The 13,859-nt window shown below is 36.4% G+C and overlaps 1 protein-coding gene across 1 annotated transcript in view; it reads right to left on the bottom strand.

Moving 5' to 3' along the window:
* Window positions 1–1,881: 1,881 nt before the first annotated feature.
* The window catches only part of LOC127532500 (rho-associated protein kinase 1-like), a 28,410-nt gene continuing 16,432 nt past the window's right edge, over window positions 1,882–13,859 (bottom strand). The window contains exons 10-15 of the mRNA XM_051944248.1: window positions 4,798–4,902; window positions 4,318–4,401; window positions 3,336–3,389; window positions 2,911–3,021; window positions 2,538–2,645; window positions 1,882–2,431 (exon numbers count right to left, since the gene is read on the bottom strand). Coding sequence (XP_051800208.1) covers window positions 2,294–2,431; window positions 2,538–2,645; window positions 2,911–3,021; window positions 3,336–3,389; window positions 4,318–4,401; window positions 4,798–4,902 — 600 coding nt within the window. The 3' untranslated portion in view covers window positions 1,882–2,293. The remainder of the gene's footprint in view (window positions 2,432–2,537; window positions 2,646–2,910; window positions 3,022–3,335; window positions 3,390–4,317; window positions 4,402–4,797; window positions 4,903–13,859) is intronic.

The raw sequence follows: 13,859 nt of genomic DNA, 5'->3' as shown, positions 1-13,859 counted from the left end.
ACCAACTGCCTCGCCTGAGAAAGAAAACACTTTTTTTATATGTTTAAGTTTTAACAGTTAAATAGATGTCCAATAGAGAATAATGTCAGCATCACAACAGAGCAATAGCAGTATTATATATCAATATTATGACGTAATTTTATCAATGAATATGACTATTAGATATTATTATTTATTCATTTTCAAGGTTTTCTTTTATAAATGTCTGATTGTTTGCATGATGTTGCTGTTTTGTTTTTGTTTGTTTTTTTGCTTCTTCATGCAAAAGTTAAAAACAAAAATCTACAATTTTTCATACAGTAAATGCTGTGTGGAAATTTACTCTTTGAGGAAATAACACCTGAAATGCGTCAACGATTACCAGCAACACTGACTGCAATGCATTGTTTTATACAGTATCAGATTTTTTTTTAATTAATAATATTAAAACATAAGACAAGAAAATGTCTGGATTTGTTCTTCCATGGTTTGACAAAACACATCAAACTGAAGCTTCATGTCAGCCACATTGCAGTATTCATTGTGAATAATAATCACAAAATACTTTTAATTTTTATGAAAAATGTAATAAAATGAATTTTAAAAAAACTAATTTATTCCGTCTTACCAGACTAGCAGGGAAATAAAACACTTTAATGTCATTTTCAAAGAACATTTTAGGCAAATGTATCAATTCCAATAATGTTCCTATGGAGTTCAACCGATCATTTTACCTGAAACATTCATGTCTTACCATCTTATGTCACTGGTTTATAGGATTTACAGCCAGAAAAAAAGAAGAAAAAAAACTACTGGTGAATCAGAAAGTCTCTACAAATTTAAATGGACATGAGTTTCAATAATTTGAGACTTTTCTGTTCAGTTGGAAACATAAAAAAATCCAGTTTAAATAACAAAAAGCTTATCTTAAAAGAAACCCAGCAGCTGCTATAATCAGTTCAACCAACTCTGCATATCAACATGGCAGCACAGTGGAAGAAGGTTGATGATTAACTGGTGCTTTTATCTCTCAGTAGTAAAACAATCCAGTGGTTATTGAGGTCAGAGCTTATCTGAAGTCAGACAAGCCATAAAAAGCAAACATGAGACACTTTCACTTTCACTTCTACCAGTGAACTGACCTCCACAGTCAGACTGGAGTTAAAGTGTAACTAGTGAGATCATCCCACATTCAAAGCTGATACTCCACATTTTTAACTGGAATCCAAACATAAATCTTTGTTCATCTGATTTCTGAGCTCAGCTGCACATCTTCCACAGAAATTAAAACATCATTTATAAATGCAATGTCACACATTCAAGGCTGTTGAAATAAATAAAAAAATACAAAGAAACAAAATCTAGAAAAATATGATGTATTTATTTATCATCAGAATTCATCTAAAGACTCTTTAGAAACAAGAAGCTCAGTTTGACATCTTCAGTGTAACTTCTACAATAAATCAACCTTTAATTCTGTTGTTTTAAAGACATTTATAGATGTAGTATCAGGTTGTTCTTTTAATGTGTCTGTTGTAATGACTTAGTTGCAGCACATTACTGGAAATGACATAAAAAACACAATCCTGTATATAAGGACTATTGTGCTTTATAATAAAACATAGTTTTTACAGTTTGTGTTTCTGTCAGTGTTGTCAGGATGTTTTCCAAACTGATGGAATCATGAATTCTATAAAGTACAGACAGATTTTATTTCATGATGCTGTTCCTTCTGAACTGGAAACTTGATTAGAAACTGATCCAACTATTGCAGCAAAATCCTGTTTGGAGACAAAAACAGCTGATAAAACCCTGAATGTGTCCAGACCTGAATATTATAAAAACTATGAGATCAAGCAGACAGAGAAACAAATTAAACACACTTAAAGTCCAAAGAAAAACTCTGTTCAGTGAAAGAAGATTTATTTAATAAAATAGAAGATTACTGAAGAAAACCTGAAGACAGTCGACACATGAAGTTTGAAGAACAGCAAAAGGAGGTTAAACTAAAAACTGACTTTAACTTGTAGAAAACATTTTGTTCTGATTGTTTTAATGTTGTACATATTTCTGGTCTTTTCTTGTTGAATCTTCTGCTCATTACAACTTTGATTAAAACAACAAACCAAATGAGTTTTCCACAGAACTGAACATGAACTAATGAGAACATTTGAAAACAAGCTGTTAAAAATAAAACTCAAAAATGATTTTAAAAAAGATCATATAAATTTGATATTCAGAAAAAACAAAGGCTCACTTTGAATAATGCAGAAATTAAAAAAAAAAAAAAAGATGTTTCACATGTTTATTCACATTACTGCAGTCTGAAGGTCTCTCCATTGTTGCTGATGAGGTAGATCTGCAGTTTGTCTGCAGGACTCCAGTTCATCATGTCCAACCACACCTGTTTAACATCTCCAGGAGGTTTGCTTGAATAGCGTTGGTGGGATATCTAGAAAGATAGTACATGCAAAAGTTACAGATTTACAAACACAATTAAAATAATAAAGAAGTTTTAAAAAGTAAAAAATATAACAAAGTGAAAAGTTCAGACTCACACAGAGAATTCCTCCAGCCTGAAGTTTTAATGGCTCCTTAAATGTGTATGTGTCTGTTTCTCTGTCATTCTTCTGTAGTTCTAACATCCAGCCTCCTAGTTCTATCTCCTGCAGGAGGAAAATTAGACACCAAAGGTAGAAAAACTAAATCATCTCCAGTGTGTGTTTCATACATGGTGTCCACAAATAAAATGATGACCTCTTTACATGTTGACCTACAGACAAAATACACTCTGATGTTAACAGCATTAGCTGTTATTTAATGAACCATTTAGAATATCTGTGGATATATTTGATCATCATATTGATATAAAACTTATTGTACATGTTTACACAGTATTCAGAAGGTTCATCTACATGTAAACAACATTACCTCAGTGGAAATGTTCTTAAGACGGATGTAGAGGCCGTTTTGATGAACCTCTTCTACAGTTATGGGTGATGTTGATCTTCCACTGGCTGAGTTTTTTCGACTGATCTCCAGCTGAGATTAAAAATAGCAAAACACACACATTTGTTCAGGTGATAACAGACCAGCATTGACTTCATGACTTCAGCTTTTCATTCAACATGTACTTTGATAAATGTCTCTTTACTCTGAAACATTTAATAAAGAGTTGATTAAAATTTCTTAAACTGAACAATCAGGTTTATGTCACTGAGTCAATGAAACCACAAGACTGAATATCAGTTTTTTCAAGATTCCAATTGTTTTTTATAGATAGTTTAAGTTGTCTTGTTCCCAACAACAAATTAATTTCACATAAAAACAGAAAAAAGAGATGACAGCAGATAAACCTTGTTGCCTTCTGTCCTCAGTTCACTCTCAGTCTCCATCAACTTCTTCTCATTCTGGAGGTGGAAACAAGAGAGAGACAAAAAAAAACAGTATATTAATCTGAACACATCTGTACATGACATTAATGTGTGACTTCTGATTGGTTGGAGACTCATTAAAAGCATGTTCATGTAACATAGCTGAGTTCTGCTTAAATCTCTGTTTCTGTAGCTTTAGATGGTGAGTAAGTTCTCCTCTGAACCAGCTGCTTGGAACATTCACTTTATCACCTTATTTTAATTCAGGTAACTCTGTCTCTCAACAATCATGTTCATATTTAACTAAACTACATGTTTTATTATCACTAATATGTTTCTAATCAACATCTTTTCTTTTATTTCTTGTCAACCTGGTAACAGAGAAAATGGAGGAAAGTCTTCAAACATGTTCTGAAAGGTTCATATTTGAACCCAAATCATGGTGTTTTTCTAACTGCAGAGTTCTGGTTGCAGAAATGTAACCAAGCAGTGAATGAAAGTGAAACCAAAGTGTCAGAATAAAGGTTCCACATGGAACATGAATCCTGGTCTCCTGGATGAAAGTCCTGTTTCTGTTTTATGTCTTCTTCAGGAAACTTTGTGTCTCTTTCAAACTCTAAACTTTTCCTACAACGTCACAGTCTGAGAATTCTAATGAGAAAATAGATTTGTGTGAAAAATGAGAATGTAGTTTAGTGGTACAGGAAGATAATTGTTGCTTTCAGAATGATGGATGTGGATGTTTCTGCAGTGGAAGTGACACCACAATGTTTCCAAACTTTACTTCCTTTTACTGACCTTCACTGATTTATGCTCAAATTTAATGTTGATATTTAGAAAATCATTGTTCCTTTTAAACGTTAACATCAATTCATTAATTTCATCAACATTATATGATGGTGAGACAGAGTTCAGTGAATATGTCAGGTATTTAATTTATAAAGATGATGATGGTGAGTTTTACCTCTTCCAGATGTTTCTTCAGGGTCTCATTTTCCTTTGTCTCCTGCTGGAGCTGATTGTTGGTTTCTGAATTATTTCTCTTTAACTGCAGATAAAGAAACACATGTTGTGACTTTAAGGGGTGACACTGATAGTTTTTATTTTACAGAACAAAAAACACCCGACGGTTCATCTTAGAAATGATACAGTTACTGTGCAGTGATTCAGTTGTGAATGATTTGACATTTAAATGATTTTATACAGTTTTGTTCTCACTTCTGCTGTAAACCTTAACTGTTAGAATCTACAGCAGATCAAACTTTACATCTATTGATAACTCTCCTTCCAGGGAGGATTTAAAATTAACATCAGCACCAATTAAATGCAGGAGATTTTTCTGTTTCTGCAGGTAAAATCAGAATTACTGAATGTTCACTGATATCCCAGGAAAAGTTGAGGTTTTATTGAGTTACTTTATAAAGATGTTGATGGTGAGATTTACCTTTTCCAGCTCATTCTTCAGGGTTGCCACTTCGTTCTCAGCTTTCTTCTTTTTGTCTTTCTCCTGTTGGAGATGTTTCTTGGTGTCAACATGTTCTTTCTCCATCTAAGGAGTGAAAAGAGACATGAAGAAGTTCCACATGATTCTGCAGGATCTCATTTCTCTGTTTCTCCTGCTGGAGCTGATTGTTGGTTTCTTTTTTTTTTTTAAGATCAGTGGGGCACTTTTATTTTGAGTTTGTTTTTTTTGTTTTTTTGGTAATTGTAACTCAGCATGTTTAATTTTTGGATGTTTTTCTTTTTTTATTTATACACATACACACATATACCCATATATACATAAAAATAAATAAAAAAAATAGTTCAACATGGAAATAAATAACGACAATAAATACAGAAAAATAAAAGAGATAAATAAATAATATAAAATATATATCTCAATACCTAAATATACATGTACACACACACCTTCTCATTACTCTTCTCTCTCTCCCTCACTTATTTAATATAGTCACCTACTTAATATAATCAATATAATGTGACTGTGAGTATGAGAGTGTGTTAGAGTGTGTGAGAGAGAGTGTGTGTGTGTGTGTGTTAGAGTGTGTGTGTGTGTGTGTGTTAGAGTGTGTGTGTGTGTGTGTGTGTGTGTGTTAGAGTGTGTGTGTGTGTGTGTGCGTGTGTGTAGGTGTGCATGTATGTGTGTATGCGCAAGCGAATGCAGCGACTCCTATGTACACTTTATTAGCTGGTTGATTGGATCAGTTGATTAACTGATTTATTGACTGATTGATTTGTTTATTGAATTGATTGATTGGCTCTCAGACAAAACCAAACATAACCAAATGAGTAACAGAGTAGATATATGGAATTAGGACATTAGAAGATCAATGAAGGTGGACCTAGAGGACTGAGAATCTGCAATGTTATTATGAGGAGAAGATGTAAATTCCAGAGAGATATGTTCAATGAGCAGGTTCTTCCAATGAGCTAGAGATATGGAGTTTCTGGATTTCCAGTTCATGAGGATAGTTTTCTTGGCGATAGTTAGGGCCGTGAGAAGTATTTTATGGTTTGATTTATCGACTGTGGATGATGTTAAATCTCCTAGGAGGCACAATGAGGGGGATAATGGGATGCAACAGTCCAAGAAGTGTGACAGTGACTTAGTGACTTTTTCCCAGAAGTGTTTGATGGATGTGCAGTGCCAGAAGGTGTGAATATAAGTGTCAGGACAGTTTTGTGTGCAGTGAATGCAGCATGTTTCTGATGTGAATCCCATTTTAAACATTTTTTGTGTGGTGTAGTGGGTTCTGTGAAGTATCTTATATTGTAGGAGCTGTAGGTTAGCATTTTTGTCATGAGGAAGATGTTTTTACAGATTTGGGACCAGAAGTCGGCAGCAGGAGTAATAAAAAGGTCTTGTTCCCAGTTTTGTAATGGTCGATCTATGGTTTAGTCAGATTTTGTAATTATTCCATATATTTTGGAGAGGAGTTGTTTTGGTGAGGAGATATTGATCACTTCTGAAACAGCAGGTGCAAGATTAATAGTTGTGGTTCCAATGTTGACTTTTGATTGAATAGATGACTTCAGCTGCAGTTATTCCAGAAACTGATTACTCCTGATGCCGAACTCCTGGACCAAGGTGGGAAAAGGAACTAGGGTGTTATTGTTAACAATATATGCATCATTATATACACATATACCTTGATATATTATGGGTCTGTCTGTATGTGTAGATATGTATGTATGTATATGTATATATATATATATATATATATATATATATATATATATATATTTGTGTGTGTAAATAGGTGTATAAAAAGAGCTATGAGTGTATGTTTGTATAGGTAGACAAGTATATAAGATTGTATAAATAGATATGTGTAGATGTAAATGTATAATTGTATATTTATATTATTCCAATGCACAGAATGATGAAGTATCCGAGAAAAGACATACTGCATGCAGCTTGTAAATATTGGTGTAAAGGGAGTGGGAGCTTAATAAGTTTTACTTCTTCCCCCTCCCTTTTGAGCTTTCTTGTTTTTCTTTTTGTGTGTTTTTTTATTTATTTTTATTTTTGTATTGACATGTTTATAAGGTTTGAACAAATTGTATCAAAACATCTTGGAAGAGCAGAAAAACTGCCAAAGTACTGTTCACAACATGTATAAACTTTACCTTGTAAAAGCTCGAAATAAACTCATCATCATGCTTAAGATGAGTAATGCCATGTTTTTTTGTTGCTTAGAAAATCCGGGCTGTTCCAAATGGGAGTGAGATTGGATGGTGACAAAGCAGAGTTTGTTATTTTGTGAAATTTCCACCAGGCTGACAGAGCTGAAGATATTGTTGATACTTTGAAGCATGGGTGGCGTTTGATTGATTGACTGATAAATGGAATATCAGAAATCCGAATGTCTTTACAGAAAGTTTGTTCTATTTCTAACCAGGAGTTGTCTGAAGGATTGGGGTGTGTCCATTTGTAAATGTACTGGAGTTGGTTTGCCAGAGAGTAGTCATAAAAATGTGGTGCATCTAATCCACCCAGTAATTTTGGTTTTTGAAGTGTAGTTAATTTGATCCTTGGTGTTTTATTTTTCCAGTAGAACTTAGTGATTATTGAGTGTAGGGAGTTAAACCAGGTGAGAGTGGGATGGATTGGGATCATTGAAAAAAGGTAATTTATTTTTGGAAGTATTGTCATTTTAATTATTGCTATTCTACCTGAAATGGATTGTAGTAGTTTCATCAAGCAAAGAAGGTCATCCTCTATTGTTTTGAGTAGTGGGGTGAAGTTAAGTCTAATCAGCTCTGACAACCAGGAGGAGACATTAATACCCAGATATGTGAAATGCCCCGTGCATAAAGGAATGTGAGATGTATGGACTGTTGCATGCCATCTGGTGTTGTGCAATGGTAGGATGGATGATTTATTCCAGTTAATTGAGTAATCGGAAATCTTGGAGAATGATTCAGTGAGGTTTATAGTTTTCTGTAGAGATGATTGGGGATTTTGGAGAAAAGTAAGATATCATTTGCATACAAACTTATTTTGTGTTGTGTTTGGGGTGTTTGAATACCAGTAAAATGAGAGTTCTGACGAATGGCTGTAGCTAAAGGTTCAATGAAAATGGTAAATAAAGAGGGAGAGAGTGGGCATCCTTGCCTGGTCCCCCTATGCAGAGTGCATCTTTGTGATGTTAGACCATTAGTAATGACGGTGGCTGAAGGTGAAGTGTATAGAATCCTGATCCAGTTAATAAATGATTCCCCAAAGCCGAATTTTTGTAATGTGGTGAATAGAAAAGTCCAGTTTACTCTGTCAAAAGCTTTTTCAGCATCTAAAGTGGCTATGATGGAATTCTCCTGTTGATGAATACTGGATTAAGTTGAATAGTCTGCGTGTATTGTTGCATGCTTGTCTACCTTTAATGAAGCCGGTCTGATCTGGGTGAATTATGTAAGGTGTGACTTTTTCTAATCTATGAGAGAGAGCTTTACTAATGATCTTCATGTCTACATTGATTAAAGAGATTGGACGGTAATTTGACTGCAGGGTGTGATCTTTATTTGGTTTTGGGAGGAGTGAAATTAAAGCTGTATTCATGTTGACTGGAAATTTGGAGTTCTGTTTTATTTCAGTTATTGTTCTGATGAAGAATGGAGCTAAGGTGGACCAGAAATGTTTATAGAACTTGGCAGGGAAGCCATCGGGACCTGGTGCTTTATTGTTAGGCATGAGGTTTAGAGCAGTAAAAAGTTCTTTTTCTGTGATTGGAGAGTCGAGAATATTGACCTGTTCTGTGCTGAGTTGTGGAAGTTTAATGTCCTTCAAAAATGAGTCAATGTCCTCCTGTTTTGGAATATGCTCAGATGAGTATAAATTGGGGTAGAAGTTTCTAAATATTTCATTTATTTCCTGTGGTGAGTTGGTGGGCTTCCCTGCTGAGTACTTAATAGTAGAGATTGTTGCTTTTTCTTCATTTCGTTTAATTTGACTTGCCAGATATTTACTTGATTTGTTATGATGAAAGTGTTCCTGTCGTAATCTATGGATCAGAAATTCGGTTCTTTTATTTATGATGTCATTTAAGTGTATTTAATATTTTCTTAATTCATTTTGAGTTTCTTCTGTCGGATTATTTGCATTCAGCGTTTCTAATTGTTTTATTTTTTGTTTTAGTCTATTTTCTTGTTCCTTTACTTTCTTCTGTTTATGGGTAGAGAATGAAATGATTTCGCCCCTTAAGACTGTTTTACCTGTTTCCCAGAGGAGTGATGGTGAAGACGTTGGAGAATCATTTATTTCCAGGAAGGATGCCCACTCTCTTTTGAAGTAACTGTCAAAATCTGGGTCAGTGAGCAGGGATGTGTTAAAGCGCCATCTAGGAATGTGTTTATGTTGGCTGCTCTGATTCCATATAAATGAGACGGGAACGTGGTCACTGATAATAATCGAGTGTATTTTTGAATTCGAAATGTTGGATATGATTGTGTTACTGATCAAGAAATAGTCAATTTGGGAGTAGGAGTGATGGACTGGTGAATAAAAGGTATATTCTCTGGTGGTTGGATATAAGACCAAAATCACTCATGAACTGTTTTATTGTTTCGGTAGATTGCCAGTTGCGTTTATTGTTTAAATTATTGGATCTGTCAAGTGATGACTCAATAATTGTATTAAAATCGCCTCCTATTATCACTGGGCAGTTGGAAATGTTTGAGATGGAAGAGAAAAAGTTGTAATAAAAAGATGAATCATCACTATTTGGGCCATAAACATTACCAGTTGTTACCGGGCTATTGTTGATTGATATATTTATAATAATAAAGCGTCCTTATGGGTCTGTGATGGTTGTATTATGGATAAATGAAATTATTTTGTTAATTAATATGCATACACCTCTCTGTTTCGAATTATAGTGAGCCGAGAATAAGTGAGTGAATTGTGACGTTTTTAATTTGTTAGAATTCACTTGTGAGAGGTGAGTTTCTTGCAATAAACAAATATCAGCATGAAGACTGTCCAGGTGATTGAGTACTTTGATTTGTTTTTGTCTGAGAGCCAATACCGCAAATATTTCAGGTTACAAATTTGACGGTTGACATATTAATGGGGTTTTATGGAAAGCTCAATACTACTGCAGGTGTGTCTATGCATGTAGTGTGGTGGTGGTGTGTAAATATGTGTGTGTGTGTGTGTGTGTGTGTGTGTGTGTGTGTGTGTGTGTGTGTGTGTGTGTGTGTGTGTCTGAGTGTGTGTGTGCGTACGTGCGTGTGTGTGCGTGCATGTTTTTGTGAGAAAAAAAACAAAACAGGACAGAACAAAACAAGACAAAAAAAGACAAGACGAGCAACCAAGCAAATTACTGCGCATCAAGGTACAGTGCAGTGAGACCAGCGCGAAAAAATATTTATATTAATTATAAAAGGGGGGGGGGGGGTTATGTGTATGTATGTGTGATGAGGTACGAGGGTGAGAGAAGAGCGTGGGGGAGGGGATTTAGAAAAGCCAGGGTATAATGACCTTATGTTAGAATAACTGTCCATCGATGTAAAGTTTATCTACTCAAATGACTGCTCTCTTACCCTCTTGGATCATTTGTTTCCGGATGGGAAAGAGCTGTTTACGTCGGTTATTAATCTCTGGTGGATATTGATCATTGAGTCCATAGTCCGTTCCTTTAAGCCGTCTGCCTTGCCGTTGTACCAGTTCTGTGTGTTTATACTGTTCGAATTTGAAAATGATGGGTTGGGGTCGGGTGGAGTCAATGTGCTTGTGGCCCAAACGGTGAACGCGGTGAAAAGTGATGTTTTTAACGGTCTGCGTGGGAAGTTTGAGCTGGTTGATCATGAAGTCCGTGACTGCTGTCTCTGATTGGTCTGAGGGTGGTTCAGGAATGCTGGTGAAGATCAGAGTATCCCTCATGCTACGTGACTGTAAATCCAGGGTAGTTTCTTTCATGGTTTTATTTTCGGAGATGACAGAAGCGAGCTGAGTGGTGACGGAGGAGAGCTGGACGGACATGGTTGACACGGAGTGGTGAAGTGATTTGTTTTCTTCAGTGAGAGTGTCAATTTGTTGTTGGCTATATTCCAGGCTATGGCGGAGGTGTTGGAACTCTTTGTGGAGTACTTCAATAAGTGCGACTCTGGCATCCAGACCGGTGAGTTTATTGTCTATGGAAATTAACATGTCATGTACCTCGTTATGACTGCTGCAACAGGTTGGTCGTGGCGATGTTGTCGGTGAAGTGGCGGTAGATGAGGCAGGTAAATCCATGTTACGTGAGCGCTTTTTGGTTTTCCCCATGGTGCAGAGTCTATTGTAGTAGTCGTCGATTTAATCCTCAAGATGATCCAGGTCGATTTTCTAATCCAGTTGGGGTGGTGCATGTGGTAGGCAGAAAGTGAGGAATTTACGGTGGAAAAGTGACGGTGAAAGTTTTAAGAGAGAAAAGTTTGTTGTGGTCGTCGAGCAGTGAGCTGCCATTTTGGATCACACACAGTCTCACGAGCCTCCTCACTCACATGCCTGAGTGCAGATCTTCCCTCTCACTGAGTTTCTGAATTATTTCCCTCCAGTTCCAGCTTCTGATTTTAAGGTGTGAGACTGCTCGTTTTTAATTTTACAGAATGGAAAACACCCGACTGTTCATCTTAGAAGTGATGCAGTTACTTTGCAGTGATTCAGTTGTGAATGATTTGACATTTGAGTGATTTTAAACACTTTTGTTCTCACTTCTGCTCAGGGCCGGACTGGGAAAGAAATTCAGGCCGGGAGGTTTCCAATCAGTCAGGCCACTACCTCCACCGCAAGAGTTGTGTCACGTGGGATAATGCACCAAAATTTTGTTTTTTTCCTTCCAAAAATATGCCTTTTACAATTATGTTATAGCAATTACAACACTATTAAACAGACAGTAAGTCTATTAAACACAACCATAACGACAGCTCCATACAGTCCAGTACTTTTCTCTTCTCTAATCTCTTCACTACCCTCACCAATTTTTCCAATGTTTTCCTTTTCCTATTATTTATATAACATGTGGAATTAAAAATATATATATATTATTTTGTCAGCAAATCATTTAGATGTCAGCTGGTCATAGCTAATAGTATATGCAAACACCAATGTTCATTTTATAACTGAAAATTGTAAGTCAACTGCCTACCAATCCCTATCCTTCTGATTTAGAGCTCAGAGCGCTTGCTTTGTGTGAGTGACAGGAGGGTGGGCGTGTACTTTGTAAGGCTTCTAGCACTGCTGTCTCTGGCCTGTCTGCCAAAAAGCCGATCAACTTTTTTTCATTGGCCTGCCAGTCCGTGGCTGGCCTGTCCAGGCAGGCCAATAAGGAGGCAGGCCACCGGGAAAAGTCTCACCTCTCCCGATTGCCAGTCCGGGCCTGGAGCTGCTGTAAACTGTAGCTGTATCCTCCAAGTATCCTGGTCTCCTGGATGAAAATCTGGTTGCTGACTTGTGTCTTTATCTATTCAAGAAAATTTTGTAGCTCTTTCAAGTTTTTTTTGATGGGTTTAAGTCAGGACTTTGGGGAGACCAGTCTAGAACCTTCATTCTATGCTGATGCAACCATTTCTTTACCACGTCTGATGTGTGTTTAAGCTCATTGAAACATCCAACTGTGTCCAAGATCAACCTTCTGGTGCTGATTTTAGGTTTTCCTGAATAATGTGGAGATGATCCTCCTCCTTCATTATTCTGTTTACTTTGTGTAAAGCTCCAGTTCCACAGAGCATGATACTGTCACCACCATGCTGGATGGTAGGTCTGGTGTTCTTGGGGTTAAAGGAATCACCTTCTCTATTCCAAACATATTTATGCTCAGTTTTTGTTCCATCTCACCACAGAACTTTCCTCCAGAAGGTCTTTTCTTTGTCCATGTGATCAGCAGCAGACTTGGTGGAGCTTTCAGGTTCTGCTTCTAGAGGAAGAACTTCCTTCTTCATGGATCCTCTCAGCTCATGTTGATGTCAAACCCTGTGGACACTGACAGCTGTGTTCCAGCAGCTTCTCATTCATTCACACCTGCTTTCTGATGATTCTTGCTTGACTCTTGACCATCCTGACCAATGGTCTCTCAGCAGCAGGTGATAGTTTGTGTTTTCTTCCTGATGGTGGCAGTAACACAACTGGACCATGAACTTCATACTCATAAACTATTGTTTGCACCAACAGCTTCTGGGGTTCAGAGAGTTCACCTGAACCAACAAGTGATGCCTAAAAGTGGGATTCATCAAAGGGACCCTGTATAACAATAAGCATTTCCTTGAAAAAAAAAACTCAAATCAAATCACTTACTTAAAATAACAAAATTAAATCACCAACAATAAACAAAGATTTTACAATCAATTTTGTGTCACTGAGTCAATCAACCCAATAGATTTCATTGTAACTGAATTTTTCACTGAAACATGAAGTAATTATGGTCATTCAACAATTTTTTTTTCAAGTTAAATGTCTAATAGTCTTCGAATGAGTCTGGTATAATATAATATAATATAATACAATATAATATAATATAATATAATGTAATGTAATATAATATATAGACCCCCCTGAAAAGCGCAATTTTGCAATCGCATTAATTCCCGCATTAATCACCAAATTGCCGCTGATTATGCGGGGGTCAATTATTTTCCAAAAGGCCTCATAATTCCCGCAAGAATCTCACATTTCCACAAAAAAAAAGAGAAATATGCAGGTCCTGCTTGATTTCACAATTACCGCATAAAATGAGAAAACTATAACCAATATAAATGGAGTTGTGAGTTTTTAAGTGACGCCCGGCCTGACGTCATCAGTTCACGCATTCACACACACTAGAAGCACGAGCTGATGCGGAGTGCAGCGCAGTGTTGCCAACTTAGCGACTTTCTCGCTAAATCTAGTGACTTCCAAAGCGTCCTAGTGACTTTTTTTGTCAAAAGCGACTAGTGAAAAATCTAGCGACCTTTTCTGCCGTTTTGGAGAATCTGACAGGAAAACTCGGCTCATTCTGCAGTTACTGTTTTGAACGAGCAGCATGTGCT

The sequence above is a fragment of the Acanthochromis polyacanthus genome, chromosome 23, assembly GCF_021347895.1.
Source record: "Acanthochromis polyacanthus isolate Apoly-LR-REF ecotype Palm Island chromosome 23, KAUST_Apoly_ChrSc, whole genome shotgun sequence".
Classification (NCBI taxonomy): Eukaryota; Metazoa; Chordata; class Actinopteri; family Pomacentridae; genus Acanthochromis; species Acanthochromis polyacanthus.
This window is presented reverse-complemented; position numbering and strand designations above follow the sequence as displayed.